The sequence below is a fragment of the Gopherus flavomarginatus genome, chromosome 16, assembly GCF_025201925.1.
Source record: "Gopherus flavomarginatus isolate rGopFla2 chromosome 16, rGopFla2.mat.asm, whole genome shotgun sequence".
In the NCBI taxonomy this organism is placed as follows: domain Eukaryota; kingdom Metazoa; phylum Chordata; order Testudines; family Testudinidae; genus Gopherus; species Gopherus flavomarginatus.
The window spans coordinates 17,056,502-17,080,447 of record NC_066632.1 but is presented as its reverse complement, the minus strand read 5'-3'; the positions used below and the strand labels follow the sequence as shown (position 1 = coordinate 17,080,447).

General features: G+C 43.0%; 1 protein-coding gene across 11 annotated transcripts in view; it reads left to right on the top strand.

Moving 5' to 3' along the window:
• Positions 1-23,946, top strand: part of BRD4 (bromodomain containing 4) — a 205,781-nt gene that overhangs the window by 131,153 nt on the left and 50,682 nt on the right. For 9 of the 11 annotated variants that reach the window (XM_050925774.1, XM_050925767.1, XM_050925768.1 and 6 more), the window contains 3 exons: positions 20,979-21,188; positions 21,963-22,162; positions 23,544-23,845. In XM_050925774.1, the coding sequence (XP_050781731.1) occupies positions 20,979-21,188; positions 21,963-22,162; positions 23,544-23,845 (712 nt within the window). The remainder of the gene's footprint in view (positions 1-20,978; positions 21,189-21,962; positions 22,163-23,543; positions 23,846-23,946) is intronic. The other 2 variants (XM_050925766.1, XM_050925764.1) reach the window with 1 other exon arrangement.

Sequence of the window (23,946 nt, the reverse complement as noted above, 5' to 3'; positions counted from 1 at the left end):
TCATCTAATTTTTAATTTAGTGTAATTATTCACTTCTACAAGTTGTATTTTATAATTTATTTGCTTCATTTGTGGCGAGCTTTTTTCAGTGCTTCTCCTTCTCACTGCCTGAGGGGTTCCCTGTGGGGGTTTTTCCCTTGTCGCCGGAGTATGCCAGGATCTCTGGGATTCAAGTACATGTCTCAGGAATCTGTCCCACTCAGTGCGGACATTGCCAGTACAGTTACTGTTTGGGGTACAGTCATATCCCTCAAAAACACAATACCTATTTAACCTTTAAGATCAAAGCTAGAAAAAAACTGGAGATTTAAATTCAAGCTCCTCTATGATGGAGCACTCCCATCTTTGGATCCAGGCCATGGTACTCCCCTGTACATCAGCCTTTTAGTGAGCGGAGTGCCTCATCAGCTTCTGCACCAGATTTCCCCCCACCTTCTCAGGGAAAGGTGTTGGAGGGTACCAAATAGGCTCTTAAAAAGAGAAGTTCTAGTTCTCCCCATGAAGAGCCTATTTCAAAAAAGCCCCAGTGTCTCTTTAGAAATTGACTGTGCCAGAGACCTCAGGTCCCAAACTGAATACTGCTGAGGCTCCAGGCTCCTGTAATACTGGGAAGTCTTAGAAGACTCAGAGCCCTTCAGAGAGCCACAGTAACAATCATACTTTGGTATCAAAGCTATATTCAGTATCGCCTAAACATGAATGCACGAGGAGAGACAATAAATTCTCTGCTTCCAGAAGCACTGTACCGGCAGGCCATCCTGTGCTGCCTTCGGTTTCTCGACAAGTGATCCAGGGTCCTTTGGTGCGTCCAAAGGAGTCGTCATCTTTGGTACCAATGACTTCTGCTAGACAGAACCCGTCGAAACAGGTCTCAGCCTGGTACAAATTGTGGAACATCTCTCATTCTCAGTACAAATCCACCTGATGCCACAAGAATTTAGGTATTCAAGAGACTTGTTTGTCTCAGAAGAGCCGAAGTCTCCCCTCTCAATGGGGAGTGCCTGTTGATACTGATATCAGCCAAGTCACCAGAATTAGATCTTTCTCTGGTGCCACCTGCTTCTCCAGTACTTTCTGAGCTAGGCTGAGCTCATCCTGTAGACAATAATGAGGACCTCTCTTCAGATTCCCAAATCTTTGTTCAAGGACCTGTCAGCATAGGGACATCTTTCCTGACACCTTTATGGAAAGAGGATCTAGAGGCAAGACAAATCTGTCCCTTCTCATTGGTCTGAGCAGCATTGGATGCCATCTTCTGTGCTTAATGGCTCTCCTCAGTGACTATAATAGAATCTTTGGGCCACTAATTAACGGTTTTCAAGAGCCTCATGCCTTTCTCATGGTGACCACTGGGAAGACTGTTGCTTCCAACTGCCAGAACACATGCAGCTTGTACCTTTGTAACGTAACATGCCAGGTTACATCTTTGCTGTGTCCAGGGATGGCTGAGGATCATCTATAGTCTGAAGAAGCACAATCTAGCATCTTTCCCTCACTGAGTACTGGACTTACTCAGTTGGTGGAAGGACCCATCCAATGTTTGTGCAGGTATTCCTTTCATCCAGTTTCATGTGACTGTAACATTAGATGCATCCATGGTGGGGTGCAGGGGCACACTTGGGACTGCTCACTATTCAGGTCAAATTGTCTGCCCAAGTGTCTCTTCTGCACATCAGCCTCTTGGAGCTGAGGGCAGTCAAGAATGCCTGTAGCTATTTCATTCCATTAATCAAAGGCAAATCCATTACAGTCAGCATAGCCTGCATGTTCTACATCAATTGTCAGAAGGAAAGGGGTGCAGGATTTCCCCCCAACCTCCCCTATGCTGAAGCAATAAAGCTATAGAACTGATGTAATAACCAATCACGTCCTTATTTTAGTCTCACCTTCCAGGTATATAAAACACCATGGCTGACAATCTCAGCTGTCACTTCTCCCTAGATAACAATTAAGAGCTGGACTTATGGAGCCGCAATTGCATTTTTCTGACCCTGGAGTTTCCAGAAGTGGACTTGTTTACTGCCACCACCAACAGGAAGTACAAGAAATTCTGCTCAAGAGGAGGGCAGACTCCTTTGCTCATTCCTTGGACAAAAGGCCTCTTCTCCATGCATATTTTCCCACAGCTTTGATCTTGAGAGTGTTGAACAAGATCAGAGAAGACAAACCCAGCGCCATTTTATTTATCCGTTAGTGGCCAAGTCAAGAGTGGTACCCTTAGCTGATTCGTCTTTGTTGTCTGGCATCTCCTCACTTGCTGTCTCAGGATTCCGGTTGGACTCTTCATCCCAACCTGGGAATTCTTCATCTCAGAGCTTGGTTCCTTGATGGTTCTTGGGGATAGCATCTTCCTATTCTCCAGAGGTATAACAGTGATGCTAAACAGCAGAAAGATATCTTTCAAAACATTTGCCTTCAGAAATGTAAGCAATTTCATCACTGTTGTACTGGGCAGCAGTTTTCACATGTTCACTCTTCCCTCTTCGCTGTCCTTGACTACCTGTCAGAATTGAAAAAGTCAGGACTCTCCATGAGTTCAGTAAAGCTCATATGGCAACCATAATACCCTTTCATTGCTGTGTTGAGGGATTCTCAGTGCTTGCTCACTTCAGGACAGCAAAATTCATTAAGAGGTTGAATCTTTCCACTGAATATAGCCCACCCCTAATCTAAACTTGGTCCTTACTTGTCCCCTTTGAGCCAATGGCTGCCTGTTCTCATCTTCACCAGGCCATGAAAACTGCTTTCTTGGTGACTCACTTCTTCCAAAAGAGCTGGGGAAACGGGGCTATAATCCCAGACCTCCCTTTACAGTATTCTTAAGGGAAAAAGTTTCGTTATGATCACATCATAGCCTTCTACCAAAGGTATATTTTGAATTCTGTATTAACCATTAATATTCCTGGATATTCATCTTCCAGTCTTCTTCCCAAAACCACACCATACCACTGAAGATTTTTTCCACCACACTTTGGATGTCAGAAGAGCATTAGCCTTCTATCTGGACAGAACCAAACCATTTTGAAAGTCTTCCAGACTGTTGTTAGACAGATTCAGAGGATCCACAATCTCCACTCAAAACTCTCAAGGTTCACCCTCCTTATGAAATGCCTAGCCCATTCTACATGATCTCAGCGTGCTTCTGTAGCACTGCTGAAGGATATTCCAGTGGCTGAAATCTGAACAGTGGCAACCTGGTCTCCAAACACTAAGCTTTGATTCATGCTGCCAGATCAGATGTTGTATTTAACATTGCATTTATAACTTGAGTGTTGGTCTCAAATCCAAAGCTCCTTCCTGTTTCCAGGGATGCTGCTCAGGAGTCACCTGAAATGAAGCACCCATAGGGACGTTACTCGAAGAAGGAGAGGTTACTCACTCTTCCTAGACACCACAGTACAAATAAGTGATGGTCACATTAACACCACCCTATACCGAAAACCTACCGACCGCTGTGCCTACCTTCATGCCTCCAGCTTCCATCCCGGGCACATCACAACGATCCATTGTCTACAGCCAAGCACTGAGGTACAACCGCATCTGCTCTAACCCCTCAGACAGAGACCAACACCTACAAAATCTCCACCAACATTCTCAAAACTACAGTACCTGCACGAGGAAATAAGGAAACAGATCAACAGAGCCAGACGTGTACCCAGAAGCCTCCTACTGCAAGACAAACCCAAGAAAGAAACCAACAGGACTCCACTGGCCATCACATACAGTCCCCAGCTAAAACCCCTCCAACGCATCATCAGGGATCTACAACCCATCCTGGACAATGACCCCACACTTTCACAGGCCTTGGCCTCGCCCACAGACAACCTGCCAACCTGAAACATATTCTCACCAGTAACTGCACACCGCACCATAATAACTCTAGCTCAGGAACCAATCCATGCAACAAACCTCGATGCCAACTCTGCCCACATATCTACACCAGCGACACCATCACAGGACCTAACCGGATCAGCCACACCATCACCGGTTCATTCACCTGCACGTCCACCAATGTAATATACGCCATCATATGCCAGCAATGTCCCTCTGCTATGTACTTCAGCCAAACTGGGTAGTCTCTATGGAAAAGGATAAATGGACACAAATCAGATATTAGGAATGGCAAAATACAAAAACCTGTAGGAGAACACTTCAGCCTCCCTGGCCACACTATAGCAGACCTTAAGGTGGCCATCCTGCAGCAAAAAAACTTCAGGACCAGACTTCAAAGAGAAACTGCTGAGCTTCAGTTCATCTGCAAATTTGACACCATCAGTTCAGGATTAAACAAAGACTGTGAATGGCTTGCCAACTACAGAACCAGTTTCTCCTCCCTTGGTATTCACAACTCAACTGCTAGAATAGGGCCTCATCCTCCCTGATTGAACTAACCTCATTATCCCTAGCTTGCTTGCATATATATACTTGCCCCTGGAAATTTCCACTACATGCATCTGATGAAGTGGGTGTTCACCCACGAAAGCTCATGCTCCAAAATGTATGTTAGTCTATAAGGTGCCACAGGATTCTTTGCTGCTTCTTCGAGATGTGTCTCTGTGGGTGCCCCACTGCCCACCCTCCTTTCCCTCTGGTTCAAAATTTTGTTGCGCAGAAATCACAGTGGAAAAGGAACTGGGGGTAGTTTGCCCATGCAGCTCTATATCTCAGTATAGGGCATGAGGCTATCAGGAGCACTTGTGTGGGACAAATGGGCACTGCTGCTGAAACTCTCTGATCCAAACCTCATGGAAGGCATCTGAAGTTGAGCACCCATAAGGGTGGTGGTGATGGGGAAATACCTTGAAGAACTGTAGTTACCACACAATTTGAGTAATCTCTCCTTGGTCTCTGTAACTGTGTACTTTGTTTACCACCCTTTAACTGAAGTGAAAACTTGTTTTGCTTCCCATCTTATACAGCCTCAGAAGCAAATAGCTTTATAAATAACTTTCTCATACTTAGTACTCTGTGTTACCGTCACAGTAATCCTTTATCAGAATTCAGTAATCCTTTGCATCAGAGCCTTTCATTAAAATGTGCAGCTCTCCACTCCTGCAGCCTGTAGGGCTTTTTAAAATAGCAGTGTAGCTTACAGAAAGGAAGTGTTTTGTTCAATATGGACACTTCAGTATTCCATGAAAAAGTCTGTTTACATTCGTATTCAGAGCAGCTGGAATGACACTCCTAGTTCCAATAGCCTGTGCAGGAACAGTCAGTTATCTTTCAATAACTTCACACTCTTGCATAATAGCTTGAGCTCTGCCCAACAGTAACAGGAAGAAGATCCAGAATAAGTGCCCAAGGTTCCCATGGTGCTGTGCTATCTCATTTTGTATGCTGAAAACACACGTGCACACTCTGCATTGGGCATTTTGGCATGTAGTTTGTGGATATTGCTGGCCTTAGAACGGAACAGAATATTGAAGGCCTCCTATAACTATCATGAAAGCTACTCTATTGTATTGCCCCATACTATATTGGTATACTTGGATGTTCTGCTTAATCTAGCCTTTTCAGTGAAGGCCAGATCCATCCAGACTGACAGCTTGTCAGGATGGTTTTTAAAAGGGAATTATGTTTGGGTGCAACTTAACTCATCGTCTTGCTCCTGCATCCCCTTCCTTTGGAGATGATCTTATATAGAAGAATTGACAGGCACTTAGGCCTGGTCTACACTAGAAGGGGCGGGGGATGTTGATCTAAGATACACAACTTCAGTTGTGAGAATAGCGTAGCTGAAGTCGACGTATCTTAGATAGACTTAGATTGACTTACTTTGCATCCTCGCAGCGCGGGATCGACAGCCGTCACTCCGCCGTGGTCTCCGCTTCCGTCTCTTGCCCTGGTGGAGTTCTGGAGTCAATGGGGAGTGCGTTTGGGGATCGATTTATTGTGTCTAGACGAGATGCGATACATTGATCCCCGATAGATCGATTACTACCAATCCGGTGGGTAGTGTAGACATACCCTTATTGATGTAAATGTGAACAGGAAACATGTAAAGTTTTCACCTTCCTTCCAAGAGGAGAAGAAACCTGAAAGCACTTTGCCCCTTCATCAGGTCTCGAAGCATTTTGTAAGGGTTTGATTACAAACTAGCTTCGAAAATATGTAGGCAAGCTACCCAAGGGAAAACTGAGGAGTTCCTCCTGAAGTGAGCCAAAGTACTTCTCTCCAAGATATGCTTTGAAAGACTAATCTCTTTTGGTAGATAATATTAAAGGAAATAGGAGCCATCCGGTGGTCATCTGAAGATTTAGCTATTTAGCTGGAAGTTTCACATCTTTTTTCCATTTTAGAGCAGTTTAATCAGTTCTTTCTGCTTTCCGACCCCAGATATTGGGCTTAAATTCCAATAGATCTATCTTAGGCTATGCACTTTGAGGACAGGGAAATTATACATTTACTATTGTCCTAGGGATCATAGAATATCAGGGTTGGAAGGGACTTCAGAAGGTCATCTAGTCCAACCCCCTGTGCAAAGCAGGGCCAATTCCCAACTAAATCATCCCAGCCAGGGCTTTGTCAAGCCTGACCTTAAAAACCTCTAACGAAGGAGATTTCACCACTTCCCTAGGTAGCCCATTCCAGTGCTTCATTACTCTGAGTGAAAAAGTTTTTCCTAATATCCAAGCTAAACCTCTCCCACTGCAACTTGAGACCATTACTCCTTGTTCTGTTGTCTGGTACCACTGAGAACAGTCTAGATCCATCCTCTGTGGAACTCCCTTTCAGGTAGTTGAAAGCAGCTATCAAATCCCCCCTCATTCTTCTCTTCTGCAGACTAAAGAATCCCCATTCTGTCAGCCTCTCCTCATAAGTCCTGTGTTCCAGCCCATTTTTGTTGCCCTCTGCTGGACTCTTTCAAATTTTTCCACATCCCTCTTGTAGTGGGGCCCAAAACTGAACAAAGTATTCCAGATAAGGCCTCACCAGTGTCGAATAGAGGGGAATCATCATGTCCCTCAATCTGCTGGCAATGCCCCTACTTATACAGACCAAAATGCCGTTAGTCTTCTTGGCAACAAGGGCACACTGTTAACTGATATCCAGCTTCTCATCCACTGTAACCCGTAGGTCCTTTTATGCAGAACTACTTCCTAGCCATTTGGTCCCCAGTCTGTAACAGTGAATGGGATTCTTCCATCCAAAGTGCAGGACTCTGCACTTGTCCTTGTTGAACCTCATCAGGTTTCTTTTGGCCCAATCCTCTAATTTGTCTAAGTCCCTCTGTATCCTATCCCTACCCTCCAGTGTATCTACCACTCCTCCCAGTTTAGTGTCATCTGCAAACTTGCTGAGAGTGAAGTCCACGCCATCCTCCAGATCATTAATGAACATATTGAACAAAACCGGCCCCAGGACCGACCCTTGGGGCACTCCGCTTGAAACCCGCTGCCAACTAAACATGGAGCCATTGATGACTACCCGTTGAGCCCGATGATCTAGCCAGCTTTCTATCCATCTTATAGTCCATTCATCCAGCCCATACTTCTTTAACTTGCTGGCAAGAATACTGTTGGAGACAGTATCAAAAGCTTTGCAAAAGTCAAGGAATAACATGTCCACTGCTTTTCCCTCATTCACAGACCCAGTTTATCTCCTCATAGAAGGCAATTAAGTTAGTCAGGCATGACTTGCTCTTGGTGAATCCATGCTGACTGTTCCTGATCACTTTCCTTTCCTCTAAGTGTTTCAGAATTGATTCCTTGAGGACCTGCTCCGTGATTTTTCCAGGGACTGAGGTGAGGCTGACTGGCCTGTAGTTCCACGGATCCTTCTCCTTCCCTTTTTAAAAGATGGGAACTACATTAGCCTTTTTCCAGTCATCTGGCACCTCCCCTGATCGCTATGAGCTTTCAAAGATAATGGCCAATGGCTCTGCAATCATATCCGCCAACTCCTTTAGCACCCTCGGATGCAGCGCATCTGGTCCCATGGACTTGTGCTCGTCCAGTTTTTCTAAATAGTCCCGAACCACTTCTGTCTCCCCATACTGTGCTGCCCAGTGCAGCAGTCTGGGAGCTGACCTTGTTTGTGGAGACCGAGGCAAAAAAAGCATTCAGTACATTAGCGTTTTCCACATCCTCTGTCACTAGGTTACCTCCCCCATTCAGTATGGGGCCCACACTTCCCTTGACTTTCTTCTTGTTGCTAACATACGTGAAGAAACCCTTCTTGTTACTCTTAACATCTCTTGCTAGCTGCAACTCCAAGTGTGATTTGGCTTTCCTGATGTCAGTCCTGCATGCCTGAGCAATATTTTTATACTCCTCCCTCGTCATTTGTCCAGTCTTCTTCTTCTTGTAAAGTTCTTCTTTGTGTTTAAGATCAGCAAAGTTTTCTCTGTTAGACAAAGCTGGTCTCCTGCCGTATTTACTATTTTTTCTACACATCGGGATGTTTTTTTCCTGCAACCTCAATAAGGATTTTTTAAAATACATCCAGCTTTCCTGGATGTCTTTCCCCCTTATGTTGTTCTCCCAGAGGATCCTGCCCATCAGTTCCCTGAGGGAGTCAGTCTGCTTTTCTGAAGTCCAGGGTTCCTATTCTGCTGCTCTCCTTTCTTCCTTGTGATGTGTACTTCTATATATTCTCAGATACTGGGTTTCACTGTTCCACTTTTTCAATGCTGGTTGCTCTTTTATGTTTTGACTCCAAAGGCACCATGGGTGCCTTTGTGGCTTCTTTCCTGCAATTGTAGGACTGTTCAAAGACATCATTAGCCTGCTGAGCTTTCACAGTCCCAAAAAACTGCGTCTGATCCATGTATGCAAAGTTGTTGTAGTCGTGCTGGTCCCAGGATATTAGAGACAGTATGGGAGAAGTAATATCTTTTATTGGACCAACCTTCTCTTGGTAAGGGAGACAAGCTTTCAAGCTTGCACAGAGCTCTTCTTCAGGTTAAGAGACAGTGGCATTTGGTAGTAGCTGTCTTGTGCAGGGTAGGCCATGTGTGTTGTGCTGTAACCAAAGCTACCTAGTGAAACCACTGTTTCTGCTAATGATGTCCTAAATAACAGCGTTTTCTTTCACTGTTCACAGACTAGTTCTGTTGGTAAAGAAGTTCTCCTTGAATGCATTATTTAAGCTTCATGTTTTTGACTGACTTGATGATGATAACCCAATGAATTACACTCCTTAGTTAAGGCAGCCAGTGGTGACATGGCAGATGTGGTCCTCATGGTACAGTGTCATGCATAAATAGCAATGTTTTGCTGGATCCTGCCTACCAAATACATGTCAGATACATTTTGAAACTCAGCCTCTTCCCTTTGTTACTTTAACCTCCATTTTTGCACCCTCTTCTATATATAGCTTTCATTGCTGGTTTTCACAGCTTTTCCCAAGCAACAGCAGAGTGAGACTGGTTTCTTTGATACTGAAATTCTAGTCAATTTCTGAATAGCTGCATTGACACTGTGACCAGTCTTAATTTTGCTCAGCTCTGTTTTTGAAAGCCTTAAGCAGCAAGAAGCGCAGGGTGAAATCCTGGCCCTATTGAAGCCAGAGGCAAGATTCTTATTGATTTCAGTGGGACCAGGATTTCACCCACACGCTAGACCTGTGTGCAGATTCAAGAGGGCAGGTCTGCACATTTGAAGGTTTCTTCCCAGCCATTAAGGAATGAAAACTTGCTTTTGTTTTTTAAAATGAAAGGTTAAATGCTGCAGAAATTGTTGGCTTATATGGAGGGAATTTTTCCTATACGCCATTTTTTAATGTTTGTTTCATATTCCTCATGTATCTAAATTACTATCACTTTTGCTGCTGTGTGCTGCATTTACTCAAGTAATATTTATGTCCTTCTATTCCTGTGTGGCTTTGGATAAAGAATCCCACACTGTAGCTCAAAGGAACATTAGCTCTTTTGACTGCACCATCACACTGTTCGACCTCTCAAGTTTCTTGTCAGTGCATCATAACTGTCTAGCTATAGCAATGCTCAAAGCACACTCTGAATTTCCATACTACTGAGTGATCTTTTAGCATTTTAAACAGCATGTTACAGTTTTTAAAAACATGGTTAAAATTGTTAAAAGGAGTAAGATACGTTTTAAGGAGGAACTGAGGGAGTCACCACAGAGAGCCTGCAAGCATCAGTGATGCAGGTATATCTGGCAGGAAGCAGTTGGCTAGCACAAAGGAATTTAAATTACAGCTCACAGTTGTAAACATCAGAGCTTCAGTATATGAATGCTGTACCAGGCTGCAGGCTATTACTACATGGAGATCCCTGTTCTCCTGTCTCCTATAGTAATTTATTTGAAATCCTGGCCTCCCAGTCTCAGCATTCTGGGCATTTTCGCATTAATTGTGTCTTCTGACTTTGCTTAGGAGAATGAGACTAATATGAAGATGTGAAAAGTTAGATGCATGAAACTCCTCCTTTCAGGCTTTGAAGTGATGTTAGGGATCCATGTTAAATCATCTCAGTCAGATCTCTACCCAGTCTTCACTATACAGTACTGCATAGATGGATCCAACAATTGCATGGCAAGGTCTTGGGACAATCTGAAGATCAGTTTGTGCCCAGCCTTCTAGTGTAGCACCAGAAATGAGCAGTTTTAAGCCTGCTGACTGTCCTGTTGTGTGAGAGGCTGGTCTTTTTCCACTCAGTGCCTGCAACTTCAGAATGTTCTACCTTCTGATATGCACCAAAATATATCAATGGCATCCTTCCGGGCAAGATTTTAAAATAGCTTCCTGCTTTGTTTGCATTTTATAGGCGTTTATTTATTGCCGAATGGTGGGTTACAAGGGTTTCCTGTGATGATTCACCAACTTCTGGAAACTTATTAATTTGGATTCTGTTTTTTTTGTTTTGTTTTGTTTTTTTTGAGCAGAGCTCAATCCTTTGTTTTAAGTGAAGAAAAAATTGGTTGTACCTCACTTGTCTATAGGCTTTTTGGCTGGAGAACATTTTGAGCACTGTCAGTTTGACTAGTGTTCTACTTGGAGCAAGTTCACAAGGACAAGAAGTGTTGATAGGCTGGTGATCATAACTGTCTCATTGCATGCAAGGAAGTCTTCCATGTTGTCTTTGTTTGTTTGCATTACCTTAGCACCTAGAGGCCCGAACTGAGATTGTGGAACCCATACTTACAGGAACCCACAAGAATTCTCATCCATATCAGAAACAGTGAGATCAGTCCTGGGATCAGTCCCACCCCTTCTCCTGTATGGACCACTAGGGTCTTTGGGCAGCGTATTGGCAGCAATTTTCTAGACCTCTGGCTCCACTGCACCAGGAAACTAGGCTCAAACATTCTCCTCTTCCAAACCCCCAACACCAGAAGATCTTTGAGGGACAGGAGGCTAGGGTGGACCGCAAGGCTACCCCTCAAACCTCTGTTTAATCTTTGTCTCTGGATGAAGTAGTCATGTTTCCATCACTATCGATGGTTGACCTTTTTTGCTGATTACAGGATATTGTGAAGAGGATGGTGGACATCACAGAGATTACCTCTTGAGGAGGTTAAAGACACATAATACAAGCTCCTGCACACTTTGTAGCCAGGGACACCTACCCAGGTTGCGTTACCCAGTGAAGATGAGCTCATGGATCCAGCAAAGGCTGTGTGGAAAATTTATGGCACTATACTGGCAACTTGTAAATGAACAGATAAAAAATATCGTTACCCCAAGACTCAGGGTTTTTGTTTTGCCGTCCTCCAACTAATTCCCATGTGTTGGATGCTGTTAAACGAGCCAGGTAAAAAGCATTATTCCAGGTCTCCCTCTTATGACAAGGACCAGAAAAGGATAGACCTTTTTTGGGAAAAGGTTTACTCATCCACGACCGTTCAATTTTGGATCACAAATTATCAGGCAGACATGGCAAAGTATGATGTCACAAGAATTACAGCAAATTTGCAACCTTTATTGAACATCTTCCACAAGAGCATAGAGAGCATTTTCAGGCTATCGTTAAGGAGGGGCACTTATTAGCCAGAACATATCTCCCAGTGTTCTTGGATGCTGCAGACACTGCTACTAGATCCATCTCCCCAACAGTTGTCATGCACAGGGTGTCATGGCTCCATCTGTTGAGGTTCCCGAGAGAGGTACAAAATGCAGTTGAGGATCTCCTGTTTGATGATCAGAAGCTTTTCTCAGGAATACAGACGAGTCCCTGCACACACTGAAGAACTCCAGGGCTACAGTGAAGTTTCTGGGTATATGTACTCCTACCAAAAAGAGGAGATTTAATGGGTCTCAAACTGCCCAAAGATTACACTCAACACAGTTCTCTAGATTTCACAGAACCTGCTAGAAAGAGATTGAGATACCGGAGAAGAAAAGCTTCCCACCTGCCTTCAGCAGGTACCCAGTCATCTTTGGAATAGCTGTTTTGACTAGATGGTCAAGAGCTCAACTCCTCCCTCACCTCTAGTTTGCAAGCTGCGACCTTTTGCCCACCTCCATACTTTTGGAGACTGCCTTTCCCAATTCCAGCAGACGCATGTGTCATGGAGGTTATAACATTGGATTCCACCATCCACGTTGTCCCTTCTTCCCTTCCCCGTCCTCTTCAGGGACCCCTCTAACAAGACTATACTGATCCAAGAAGTACTCTCTCTTCTTTGTTTAGTTGTACCAGCCCCGTCCTGGTGCAGCAGTGGTTAATCCTTTTCTTTGGGCTGAGGAGGTCATGCTCCCTCAGCTCTGCTGGGCATGCTCCAGCTAGAGACAGGGTATGAAAGGAAGCAGAGGTGCTCAGTGTGGGCTGACTGCTGGCGAGGTAGGAAGTGCACTGCTGCCTCCTGTCTGAGGACTGCTTGCACTCCAGGATGCAGAGGCCAGCCAGACAAATCCCCAGGCTCAGGATGCCACAGAGAATGGAGAGACTGTGGGGACCCAGAGATGGCACACTGCAGAGAATTGGATAGGAAGTGAGTCGGAAACTTGGCGAAGAATCAGTTGTAGAACTGGAGACTAGCTCGACATGTTTCGGTAGGATCCCTGGTGAGCTGGTGGTGGGCAACCCCACCACCAGCAGGGCCCTGGGTTCGGACCCAGTGGAGATGGAGGGCCCAGGTCCCCCAAACCTGGCCACCACTCACCCCGGGATGGTGGCCCAGCTCACCCATACTATTGACTCTGGCTGCCAGGCCACGCTGCCCTGGCAGCAAGGGCTGGGCTATTTACTCTGACCGCTAGGCCACACTGCCCTGGAAGCAAAGGCTGGGCTGTTGACTCTGGCTGCTAGGCTATGCTGCCTCAAGACCAAGGACAGCCCTACAGCCTCAGCCACAGGGCTGTAAAGCAGCTCTCCCCTGCCCCCAAAGGGTGACTGGATGTACCAGCCTTGCAATAAGGAGCAGTAGACCTCACAGGGAAAGGGGTTTTACTCAAGGTATACTTTTGTACCACGTCTCAAAAAAGTTCCAGATGGTGGCTCTGGCAGCCCTAATCTCTTCTCTAAAGGCAGGAGATTGGCTTTTGGCCCTCGATCTACAGATTGCCTATTTCCGTCTAGAGATACATCCTGCACACACAGAGATACCTGCACTTCACCATGGGCCAGGATTGTTTTTAGTGCTGAGTACTTCTGTTCAAACTTTCTTTGGTCCCAAAGGCATTCTTAAAGGCTTTAGCAGTAGTAGCTGCTCATCTTTGGTGAGAAGCAATTTTAGTCATCCAGTATTTTGACAACTGGTTAGTCAAGGGCTGATCTTACAAACCGGTACTAACTTCCACCCAGAGCCCGCCCTCTCCTCCAGGAATTGGGTCTTCAGTTAAAAATTAAAAAAAAAAAAAATTCCCACATTTGCCCCTGTAACAGAGAATATAATTCATAGGAATATATGATAGCCAGGGACTTCTTTCCCACATGCAGATTCGTAACTTTGTCACATCTGGTTGGGACAAGTCAAGGAAGTCCCTGTACTACAGTAAGGAACTGTTTGCAGCTCCTGGGACATTTGACAGTTTGCACCTTTGTGACCAGGCCTCTGCTGCTTTTAGGACTGATTCAGGGGGACCTGTTGGACAGACAGGTTAAGGTTCCACTCCAGGTGAATAACTCACTGGATTGATGGCAAGATTAATGCAAAGTCTGTGTGGGTGTCCCGTTGATCCAACCTGCTCCAATAATAAGTGTGACAATGGATGCATCGCTGTTTGTTGAGATATACTCCCATCCTTCACTCATAACTCAGGGCAAGTAGTCACCTCAGTCAACTGGTCTCTCTATCAATTTGTTGGAACTCAAGAATTGCCTACCTCGAGTTCCTGCCCTCATCAATAGCAAAACAATCACAATCATGACAGACAATGTGGCTTGCATGTTTGATATCAACAACCAGAGGAGAAAGATTCTGCTTTCTGTGTGCCGAGGCTAGAAAGCTATGGAACTGGTATATAGCCGATCAGAGTCTGATCTCAGCTGTTTTGCCTTCCTGGAGCCCAGAATGTCACAGCCAGTTAGCTCTGCAGGCACTTCTCCCAGGACTAAGAATGGGAGTTGGACTGTCAAATCGAGGTACCAGGTGTGGAGTCCGATCGAGAGGTAGGACGGAAGTGCAAGCTCTATGAGGAGGGCCCTTAAGCAAATATCCTGCTCCTTCTGAGTTTGAGGGTGAAAGTTTTTGCAGATCCTGCACTTATCCTTTCTGTGGGACTCCCCCAAACATTTTAAACAGCTCTCGTGGGGGTCACTAATGGGCATCGGCCGGCTACACAATGAACATGGCTTAAAACCTGGGGAATGGCCATGCCCCGCCAAGTCTGGACTCTAACTCCTAAACAGCTACTCTAACACGTATCTTAAACAATGGACTGTAAGGACCACTAACACTCTTGTGATGCAAGAGAAGGCTCTCCAACCAACTGTCATGGGCAGTAAGAAGGAACTGAGAGGTCATAGGGTTGGCAGCACCTAATGTACCATGAGCGTGGCCGATCCTACAGAGACCACTGAGGCAAAAATCTCCCAACTGTGCATGTGGGTGCACACACACCTATAATGGAATGTACATGAGCAACACATCTGAAAGAACAACAGTTACAAAAAGGTAGGTAACTGGGTGTTTTTTTTGTTTTTGGTTTTTTGGCTTGTTTGGTGATTCAATACAAATAGTTTTAGCTAGGAAACTCCATGCAAAAAAATTACATTAAGAAAATACCAATGTTGTGAATTTAAGCACTCGGAAGCCAGGAAATGCTAAAGTTAAGACTGAATGTGTAAAATCTTTTAACACTGGCTACTAATCTGCGTATAATAGAAAAAACAGACTTCACGAAAATCTATACAGTATGCAAAGTCTATATAGTATGCAAACAAACAATAGTTCCTTGAGTAACTACACATGTGCATTCCACTCTAGGTGTTGCTGTGCATGGCTGTCAGAAACTTTTCCCCTGTATAGTACTCGCTTAGCAGCTTGAGCCTCCACCCCATTCACCAGTACATGCAGAAATAAAAGGTAGCCCCCCTCAGTTCCTTTTTATCGCCCATGACAATCATTGGAACTCTGTTCTCTATCAGAGCAGTTCTTTCTCTCAGCCTTTGTGAACATAATGTGTATATATACATAGTCTAGTCTTTAGTATTATTAGCCATGGCCAAATGAGCAGGGCAGTTGCTGGCATTAATGTTGGGACTTCCACAGATCTTCTTTAAGGACAAAGTTTACCTGCATCCTCATCTAAAGTTGGTCCCAAAGGTGGCTTCCACTTTCCACATCAACCAGCCAGTTTATTTGCCAGTATTCCTCCCTGCTCATATATGGTATTGGGTAGAAGATCATTTGCATATGTTGGACATAGAATCATAGAATATCAGGGTTGGAAGGGACCTCAGGAGGTCATCTAGTCCAACTCCCTGCTCAAAGCAGGGCTAATTCCCAACTAAATCATCCCAGCCAGGGCTTTGTCAAGCCTGACCTTAAAAACCTCTAAGGAAGGAGATTCCATTACTTCTCTAGGTAACCCATTCTAGTGCTTCACCACCCTCCTAGTGAAAAAGTTTTTCCTAATATCCAATCTAAACCTCCCCCACTGCAACTTGAGACCGTTACTCCTTGTTCTGTCATCTGCCACCACTGAGAACAGCCAAGCTCTATCCTCTTTGTCTTACTAGACACTTATTACCAATTTCCTACATTATCCGACATAAGAGCCTTGCCATTTTACCTGGACAAACCAGTCACTTTCATAGATCCTCCCAGCTGTTTGTAGCATTGGCAAAGAGGGTAAGAGGTTTCCTCTACCCAGAGAATTTTTTCCTGGATTGCACCCTGCATATGCATGCGCGATGACTTTGGCTTATGTGTCAGCTCATTTGACGAGGTCACAGTCAGCCCCAGCGACCTTTCTGACACAAGTCCCAGTTGCAGACATTTGTAGTGGCAGCCTGGTCCTTGGTCCACATGTCCATGATCCACATGCTGTGCTTAAGACTCCAAAGACAATGCTAGAGGGGAACAAGTTGTTCTCCAATCCTTATTGAAATAGATTCCAATCCCACTTCCTGTCTTATTGCTTGAGAGTCACCAAGAGTGGAATGAACATGTGCAATTACTCGAAGAAGAAGAAAGAGTTACTAACCTGTTCCATAACTGCTCTTCTTAGAGATCTGTTGCACGTGTCCGTTCCATGACATACACTTGTACCCATCTTCATTTGGAGTTATGGCAAGAAGGAACTGAGGGGGCTGGAGGAAGCTCTGCTCTTTATACGTGCATGCAGTGACACACAGTAGCAGAGGAAGTTTGAGCCACCAAACAGGTACTGCTGAAGGAAGAAGTTTGATGGCCATGCACTAGGCATATAGATTCCAAAAGCGAAATTGACATGTGCAACACATCTCAAACAGTAGTTACGGAACAGGTTAGTAACAGTTTTTTGTACTAAGTCCTGCAGTCCAATCTGAACCAGACTACAGTGTCAAGTCTGGGACAGCTGAGTTTGGCTCTCCGTTTGCCTGTGAGGTCAGCCTGTGGTGGTTATTTGTGACAGCAGCTGTGTGCCTTACTCCTGTTGTCTGCCACCATCTGCTGCTGTGTGTACGCTGCAGTGTGAGAGGTATTGTGATGCCTCGGCATACTCATTTTGCAGGGTACACACAGCAGAGCATGGGTGACAGGACCAGAGCATGCAGCTACCTCTGTGCCAACCCCACAGGCAGAAGGTAGCAACAGTCACAACTCAGGTTCAGGAGAATGGAGTAGAAGGGTCAGGGCTGAAGTCAGGTCAAAAAATGACTTGACCCTACTTGGGCGGGACCTAAAAATTAGGTCTGAGCAGACCTCTGGTAACTGAGAATACTATGATTGATCATAGATAAGGTTTTAAATTGCGCGTTAGGAGACGCCTACATCATACTAAAAATGGAAAGTCAGTCTGTAACCACTGAGAATGTGCTAGAAATTGGTTCTTTCTGTGGCTCTTTGCTCAATAGTGTCCTATTTTGATATGACTAGTTAACCTTTTGCCCATTTCGGATCACTGTTTTGTGCTGTTCATAAAGATGTTTGCTTGTATTTGAATATAAATTAGTGAATTTTTGTTATAGGTTAACAATGTATTTTTGCCACTAGATGGTATCTGTGTCAACTTCAAGCTGCTTTTTTTGGATATTTTTTCTGCCTGTTTTATTTTTAATTACTTGATCCAGTTGGCAAGTGTAGTTTTCAGCTTCTTTATTAACCTGCTGTGAAAGTGTTGCTTTTCATTGTTAAATACCTCAGATGCAGAGGTTTGTTTGTGGAGGGAAGGTTGTATGATTAGTAAAGCTTGTGAAGCACTTCAGGATCTTTAGAGCCTTGTCTGCAGAAGACCTTTTTTTGCCAAAAATTTGCTACTAACGGTGCTGCTTGTTAGGGCAGACAGGGCGTTAGGTGGCCAGCTATGATATGATTAATCAAAATTTGTATTACGTAGTGCTTTAAGGTCAACAGATTGGGTCTCTAATGTGATTGATATCCACATATAATAAATGGCAGTCCCTACGCTCAAGAGTTTACCCCTCTGCATCTTCTTAGACCTTCTGTAAGGAAAGTTAGATGATAACGGTAGTTAAAATGTAAATGCACACCTGGAGTTACGTGTGCAGTAGTGCACTTACCATTGCTACCAAGCTGAGAAGCTGAGCTGGAGGTAGCAACAGAGAATATTTTGCCAAAAAATCTAGTGGTATACAAAGTCTGTGGGAAGGCAAATGATGCTATAATTACTTTGATTTATTTACAAAAAGCATATAGTGAAAAAATCATACAAGTTCCTGAGGCCAAGACTGATGAGAGTTCAGAGACAGGTGCAACTGAATTAAAATGCAGGAAGATGTCAGGAAAGGATTTCATTCAAGTCGTAGTGACAGCTATGGTACAAGAGCCAGAGTAGACTAATATAAGTCAGTACAAATATCGTATCTCTGTTCCTTTGCCTGTACTCTAAGGGAGGACAAAGGAGAAGGAAAAGCATGTTGATTTCATGTTCCTTATTTCCTTATTTAAGAAGTCTTTGTTAAATGTTTATTGTTCAAAGGAATCATTAGTCTCTTGTGTAAATATTTTTGATAATGCTTAATAGCTGTTTTGTGAAATGAGGTTATTGATTTATTTTATTTAACTGTGTTAAAATAGTTTCATATTTAAATAGTAATTTTTTATACTGCAGCATATTTTATTTGGTGAGTGATTAAAATGAGTTACATAAATACATGTGTAAATATTTATTTTCATACCAAAAGTATGCGTAACACCATGGTGAGCAGACATGTGCCCTGTGCTAAAGAGTTTCTAATCTAAGTTGTATACACAGTAGAGTTCAGAGATAAACTCTTACTTACACAAAACAACCTCTATAGGTTAAATGTTGAACTTCCAGGCAGAAGGTGAATTTTTGCCTTATTCTTCTAAATGCATTCAAACCTTGATAGAGGGGTGGCACTGAAAATCCTGACAGCAGAAGTGTGTCATAGAGAAAGATGAGAACTTGTGTCCTTCCTCCCCTTCCCCCTCTTTTTTGTTTTGTTTTTTGCTGCAGTTATTTAGGGCTGTTCATATTTATCATTTCAAAACTTCCTTTCTAACCACTGTATTTTTGTTTTACCCACATTTACTCTTCTTCTATATAAATACAGTTGAAGAGAAGAGCTGCAGTTATATGAGCAAAATCCCTTTTCTTCAGATCTAAATTATTCACAAGTTACATTTTATTTGTAAAATTCTTCACCCTTTCTATGAAGGGGATTCAAATGTGAATCACAAAGGTTTTAATAAGTAAAAAACTTGTTTATCTGATTTTAAAAGTAAAAAGGCTATGGCTCTTGAAAATACATATAAACAAAACTGTTCCTCTTAGGAATCTGAGATATGATCATCTTGGTCTCTCTGCTAGAGTGAGAGAGTTCACAAAAGGAAACAGCGTAAGGTTTGTGAGAGAAGAAACTAATGTCTCTAAAGTTCAGTTTTTTCAACCTCTTAAGGATATGGTGAGATGTTTCCAGTGTTGCTAAAATCCTATGTCATTGGTTATGTCGTCTTTTGGAATCTTACAGGAAAAACAAACTTTACAGTTAAATATTCAAATAAACAAAGCGGACAGATGTTGAAAAATATTTTTAGGCTTTTACATCAGACTCTTAAATCAAGGATGCTTGATTTAGCATAACTAATTTTGAGCCTTGCTTGGCCTGTTATTTTTGCCCAGTTGTCTGTCTTTGTAAGTTTTTATGGGTGTCACTCAGTAGTGCAGTATCAGCAAAGTCTAGGTCTTCTAGGCATTTTCCATCTGCCCATGCTGTTCTGGTGTTTGTGTTGCTCATGCACTTCATTATCCAGTCTTTTGCAATGCCAAACAACAGTGGAGATAAAATGCAGCTGTTCAGCACCTGTGTCCACATTGAACCATATCATCTGGTGGTTCAGATTTTAGTATTAGCCATTCTGTAAGGGGATTTTTTTCAACATTTCAGTACATCTCTGTACTGGGTTTTGTATTAAGGTCTTGACTCTGCAAGCATAGTTGTAATTTTTCTTTAGGACTTTAATCTACCATATATCCTCCAAATCTCAGGTTTACCTTTTGACTTGAATTTTGTTTAAAATATCAGTTAAGGCGTGAACAGACAGATAGTGTAGTAGCATAGTAAGATTTAAGCTGCCTCAGTTATTTTTAATCAAGGAAGCTAAAACATTGAATTCTATTCCTAGAAGTAATTTTGAGGAATTGTTTGCGCCCTCTGAACTTTGTCTTCTAATAAGTAAGGAAGCTTCTGTCCTGAATTGAACAATCAGTGTTTCTTTTTGCTAATCCATAGAGCTGTTCTGCTATTTTAGTAGGTTTGATCATCCTGCACCTTAGTATTTATTGTGTAGACAGTAACATCAATTCAGCACTCTTATCTTATTTGGTTACATAAGTATTCTTTGAAGGATCAGATTTTTATTGGTAAATGTCAGTAAACCTCAATTTCACTCTGCACACACAAACTCAATATTTCTAGCGATAATAGAAAGTTACAGATAAGCAAAGTAAGAAAAATGCTGCTTGAGAACTTAGTTTGATTTAAGGATATTTACTTTAAGTGTTTGTATATGTGATATTGCAATTTGTATTTTAATGGTAATAAAGCTTTAACTTTTTGAATCTCTACATCTGCTGTCATTAAATAATTGTCTGACCACCCCATGCTGCCCTGCAACTGTGGACATTTAAATAGATAAGTAAGGGGGGAAAAAGTTTAAAACTTGTAATTTTTTGCAACTGTGAAAAATTAAATGGACAAAAAAATGCTTAAAAATAAACATTGATATCAGAAGTTGAATTCTGCCAAGCCTATAGAGAACATATATTGAATCTTAGTCTGTCCTCTCTTCGTTCCTTAAAGGAGGAAGGCTTGTCTGTGTTTGTCAGGTGCTTATGTTTCTTAAATAATAATCATTATTACATGCTGAGCTGCTTGTAAATGTGTATTTGTATAGTACATGCAAACCTAGCATTATTTTTAATGTGTTTTTCTCCCCCAGGATGTTTTTGAGATGCGCTTTGCTAAAATGCCAGATGAACCTGAAGAACCCATGATTCCAGCCTCCTCTCCAGTAGTGGTGCCACCCCCAACCAAGGTGGCCCCCCCTTCGTCCAGCGATAGCAGCAGTGATAGCTCCTCCGATAGCGATAGCTCATCAGATGATTCTGAGGAAGAACGAGCTCAGCGACTAGCAGAACTTCAGGAACAGGTAATGTGTTCTGTGGGTCTCAGGGCTAGAGCAGGGGGAACTAGGAGTCAGGCATTCTCAACTTTTCTACTGACTTGGGTGACCTTGGGCAGTTTGCTTTAGCTTGCATGGGGCTTCCATGGGGCTGTGAAGCTCAATTGTAAAGTGTTCTGACATCTGTTGTTGAAAGGGCTTAATGGGCAAAGTATTAATAAATATTGTGGTGTATTTCAAAACATTTGATTATGTTCTATTTAGTACACATACAATCAAAAAAATCACAGCAGCACACTATACCATTGCCTTGAGTTAGGTAGCGTCATTTGAATGGATAGAATACAGTTTTGGGCTGGCTCAATTTAAAACTAAAATGTGGCATGTGGACTTTTAAAATGGGACCTGTAGCCACCACCTCTGATAGGGAGGTGCAGCCCCGAATACAGGCAGTGCTCCATCTGAAGCATTGTAGCCTCACAGGCCCTTCTCGTGCATTAAATCATTCATTGTTAATAGCATTTAGTGTCCAACTGGCGCTGAGGAAGTGGGCAGTCTGTTCTTGGCCAAAAGGTGAGGAGAGTAGTAACTTTCCCCCTGTCAAGCGGGTCAGGGTGCTTTAAGTATAATGAAAAAAAAATCAGTGTACAGTAAAAAGCATCTAGAACTGACCCACTTAATATTCAAAGAGGTGCAAGGAAGTGAGAGTAGCCAGGCCAGAAAGGAGGAGAAAGGAATGAATACGGGAGTGGAGGTGATGCAGAGCGAAAGTATCTTGATCTTTGTGTGTCTGCCTCTTAGCTTAAAGCAGTGCATGAACAGCTCGCTGCCCTGTCCCAGCCACAGCAGAGCAAACCAAAGAAAAAGGAGAAAGACAAGAAAGAAAAGAAAAAAGAGAAGCACAAAAAGAAGGAAGAAGTAGAAGAGAATAAGAAAAGTAAAACCAAGGAACCACCACTCAAGAAGGCCAAAAAAAATAATAGCAACAGCAGTAACTCAAGGTCAGCTTTGTGTCTGTCCTATCTTGCAGTTTTTGTATTTTACTGCACTGAGGAACAATAGAGAGTTAGAGACAACCTTCTTGCATTCAAGATTACTTCAAACAGTAACCCTTAGTGCCTGTGATGTAGTAATGGCTCACTCTGGGATTTCTAGCTTCTGTAAGGGCCTTGGCATTGATAGTATCAGTTTCAGCAACATGTGTTGGTGCAGCCCCCAATCCGTTGTGCCTCAGCGTGACAGTACTTGTTTTCACTCATGCACCCCTTTGCTTCTTTGTCTGGCTTGTGGGGCTGCAATTAGTATCCAGTATGAGATATGAGAGAGAACTAATTTTTGTTCCTCTGTATATTGTCACTGTGACATTAAATCCCAGATCCTGGAGTTTTTTAGATTTAATCTATCTTCGCCTCATGGGTGCTGGAGGGATTGGCTTATAAAGGAAAAGGTTATGAGCTAGATATTTACAGTTGGGTAAGTGACAACTTAGCGGAAGTAATATCTTCAAGTATTTCAAGGGCATAACCCCCAGCCAGGGGGAGGAACTATTTACAGTACAACAAAGCATCATAACTTCGGGTAATGGGATGAAATGAAGAAAGGTTAAAATGTAGTTTGCATATAAGTACAAACTGCTTGCAGTGAGCTTGATTAGGCTGCAAAATTGTCAAAAGTAAGGGATGTGAGCCCATTTCTCATTCCCTACCCTCACCCCTCATTTACATTGAGGCTGAATAAAATACTAGACAATGTACTGTAGAGCTCAATTGTAAATTCTCCCCAGGGAACTGAATTGACTGTGGCCTAATAGATCTCTTACTTCTCTAATTTCATTGGTAATCCTTTTGCTACATAGGCTGTGCATTCTGTGTTAACGATGAGGGGCTATGAATCTGGCTGAAGTGTGACCTCTTCAGTTAGATACACATTCTTTTTATAACTATAAACCTAGTTTCTCAAAATCAATGATAGTCTAATCTCTGTATTCTCAGAATAAAACCGCATCCCTAGTATATAAAGTCTCTAACAGATCATTACTTATTCTGAGAACTGGTTTTTTTATGCCTGCTGCTTCTTGCTTCCCTTCCTCTCCCACACACAGTATATAGATCAGCAAGTCAGAAATCGTAAGAAGGGTCCATATATTTAATGCTGAAAATGAATGTCACCAGGAAGCGCCTGTCTATCACATTCTGTTCTCTCTGCCCTCCTACCCACCCATGTACTCTTAATAGCCTATTGAAAATAAACAACTTTGATCATTTTTAATTAGAGTGTAATGTAAATCAGTGTTACATTTAAGACATTAATATCAAGCTGCTGCTTTTTAAACTCCTCACAATTTTGGTGTTTCTATAATAATGTTTTATAATTATTCCTAAGTAGTAAGAAGGAGCCTGTGATGGTGAAGAACAGCAAGCCCCCTCCTGTCTACGAGTCTGAGGAGGAGGACAAGTGTAAGCCAATGTCCTATGAGGAGAAGAGGCAGCTGAGCCTGGATATTAATAAGCTCCCTGGAGAGAAACTGGGCCGAGTTGTCCATATCATCCAGTCAAGAGAACCTTCGCTTAAAAACTCCAATCCTGATGAGATTGAAATTGACTTTGAGACATTAAAGCCATCCACGTTGCGGGAGCTGGAGAGATATGTAACATCATGTTTACGGAAGAAGAGGAAACCCCAAGGTACCTTTCATCCTCAAAGCAGTTTACTTCACATTCCAGCGATGTAGTGCAAATCTTGTGAGAGAGAGAGAGACAGACACACACACACACACGTACAGAGA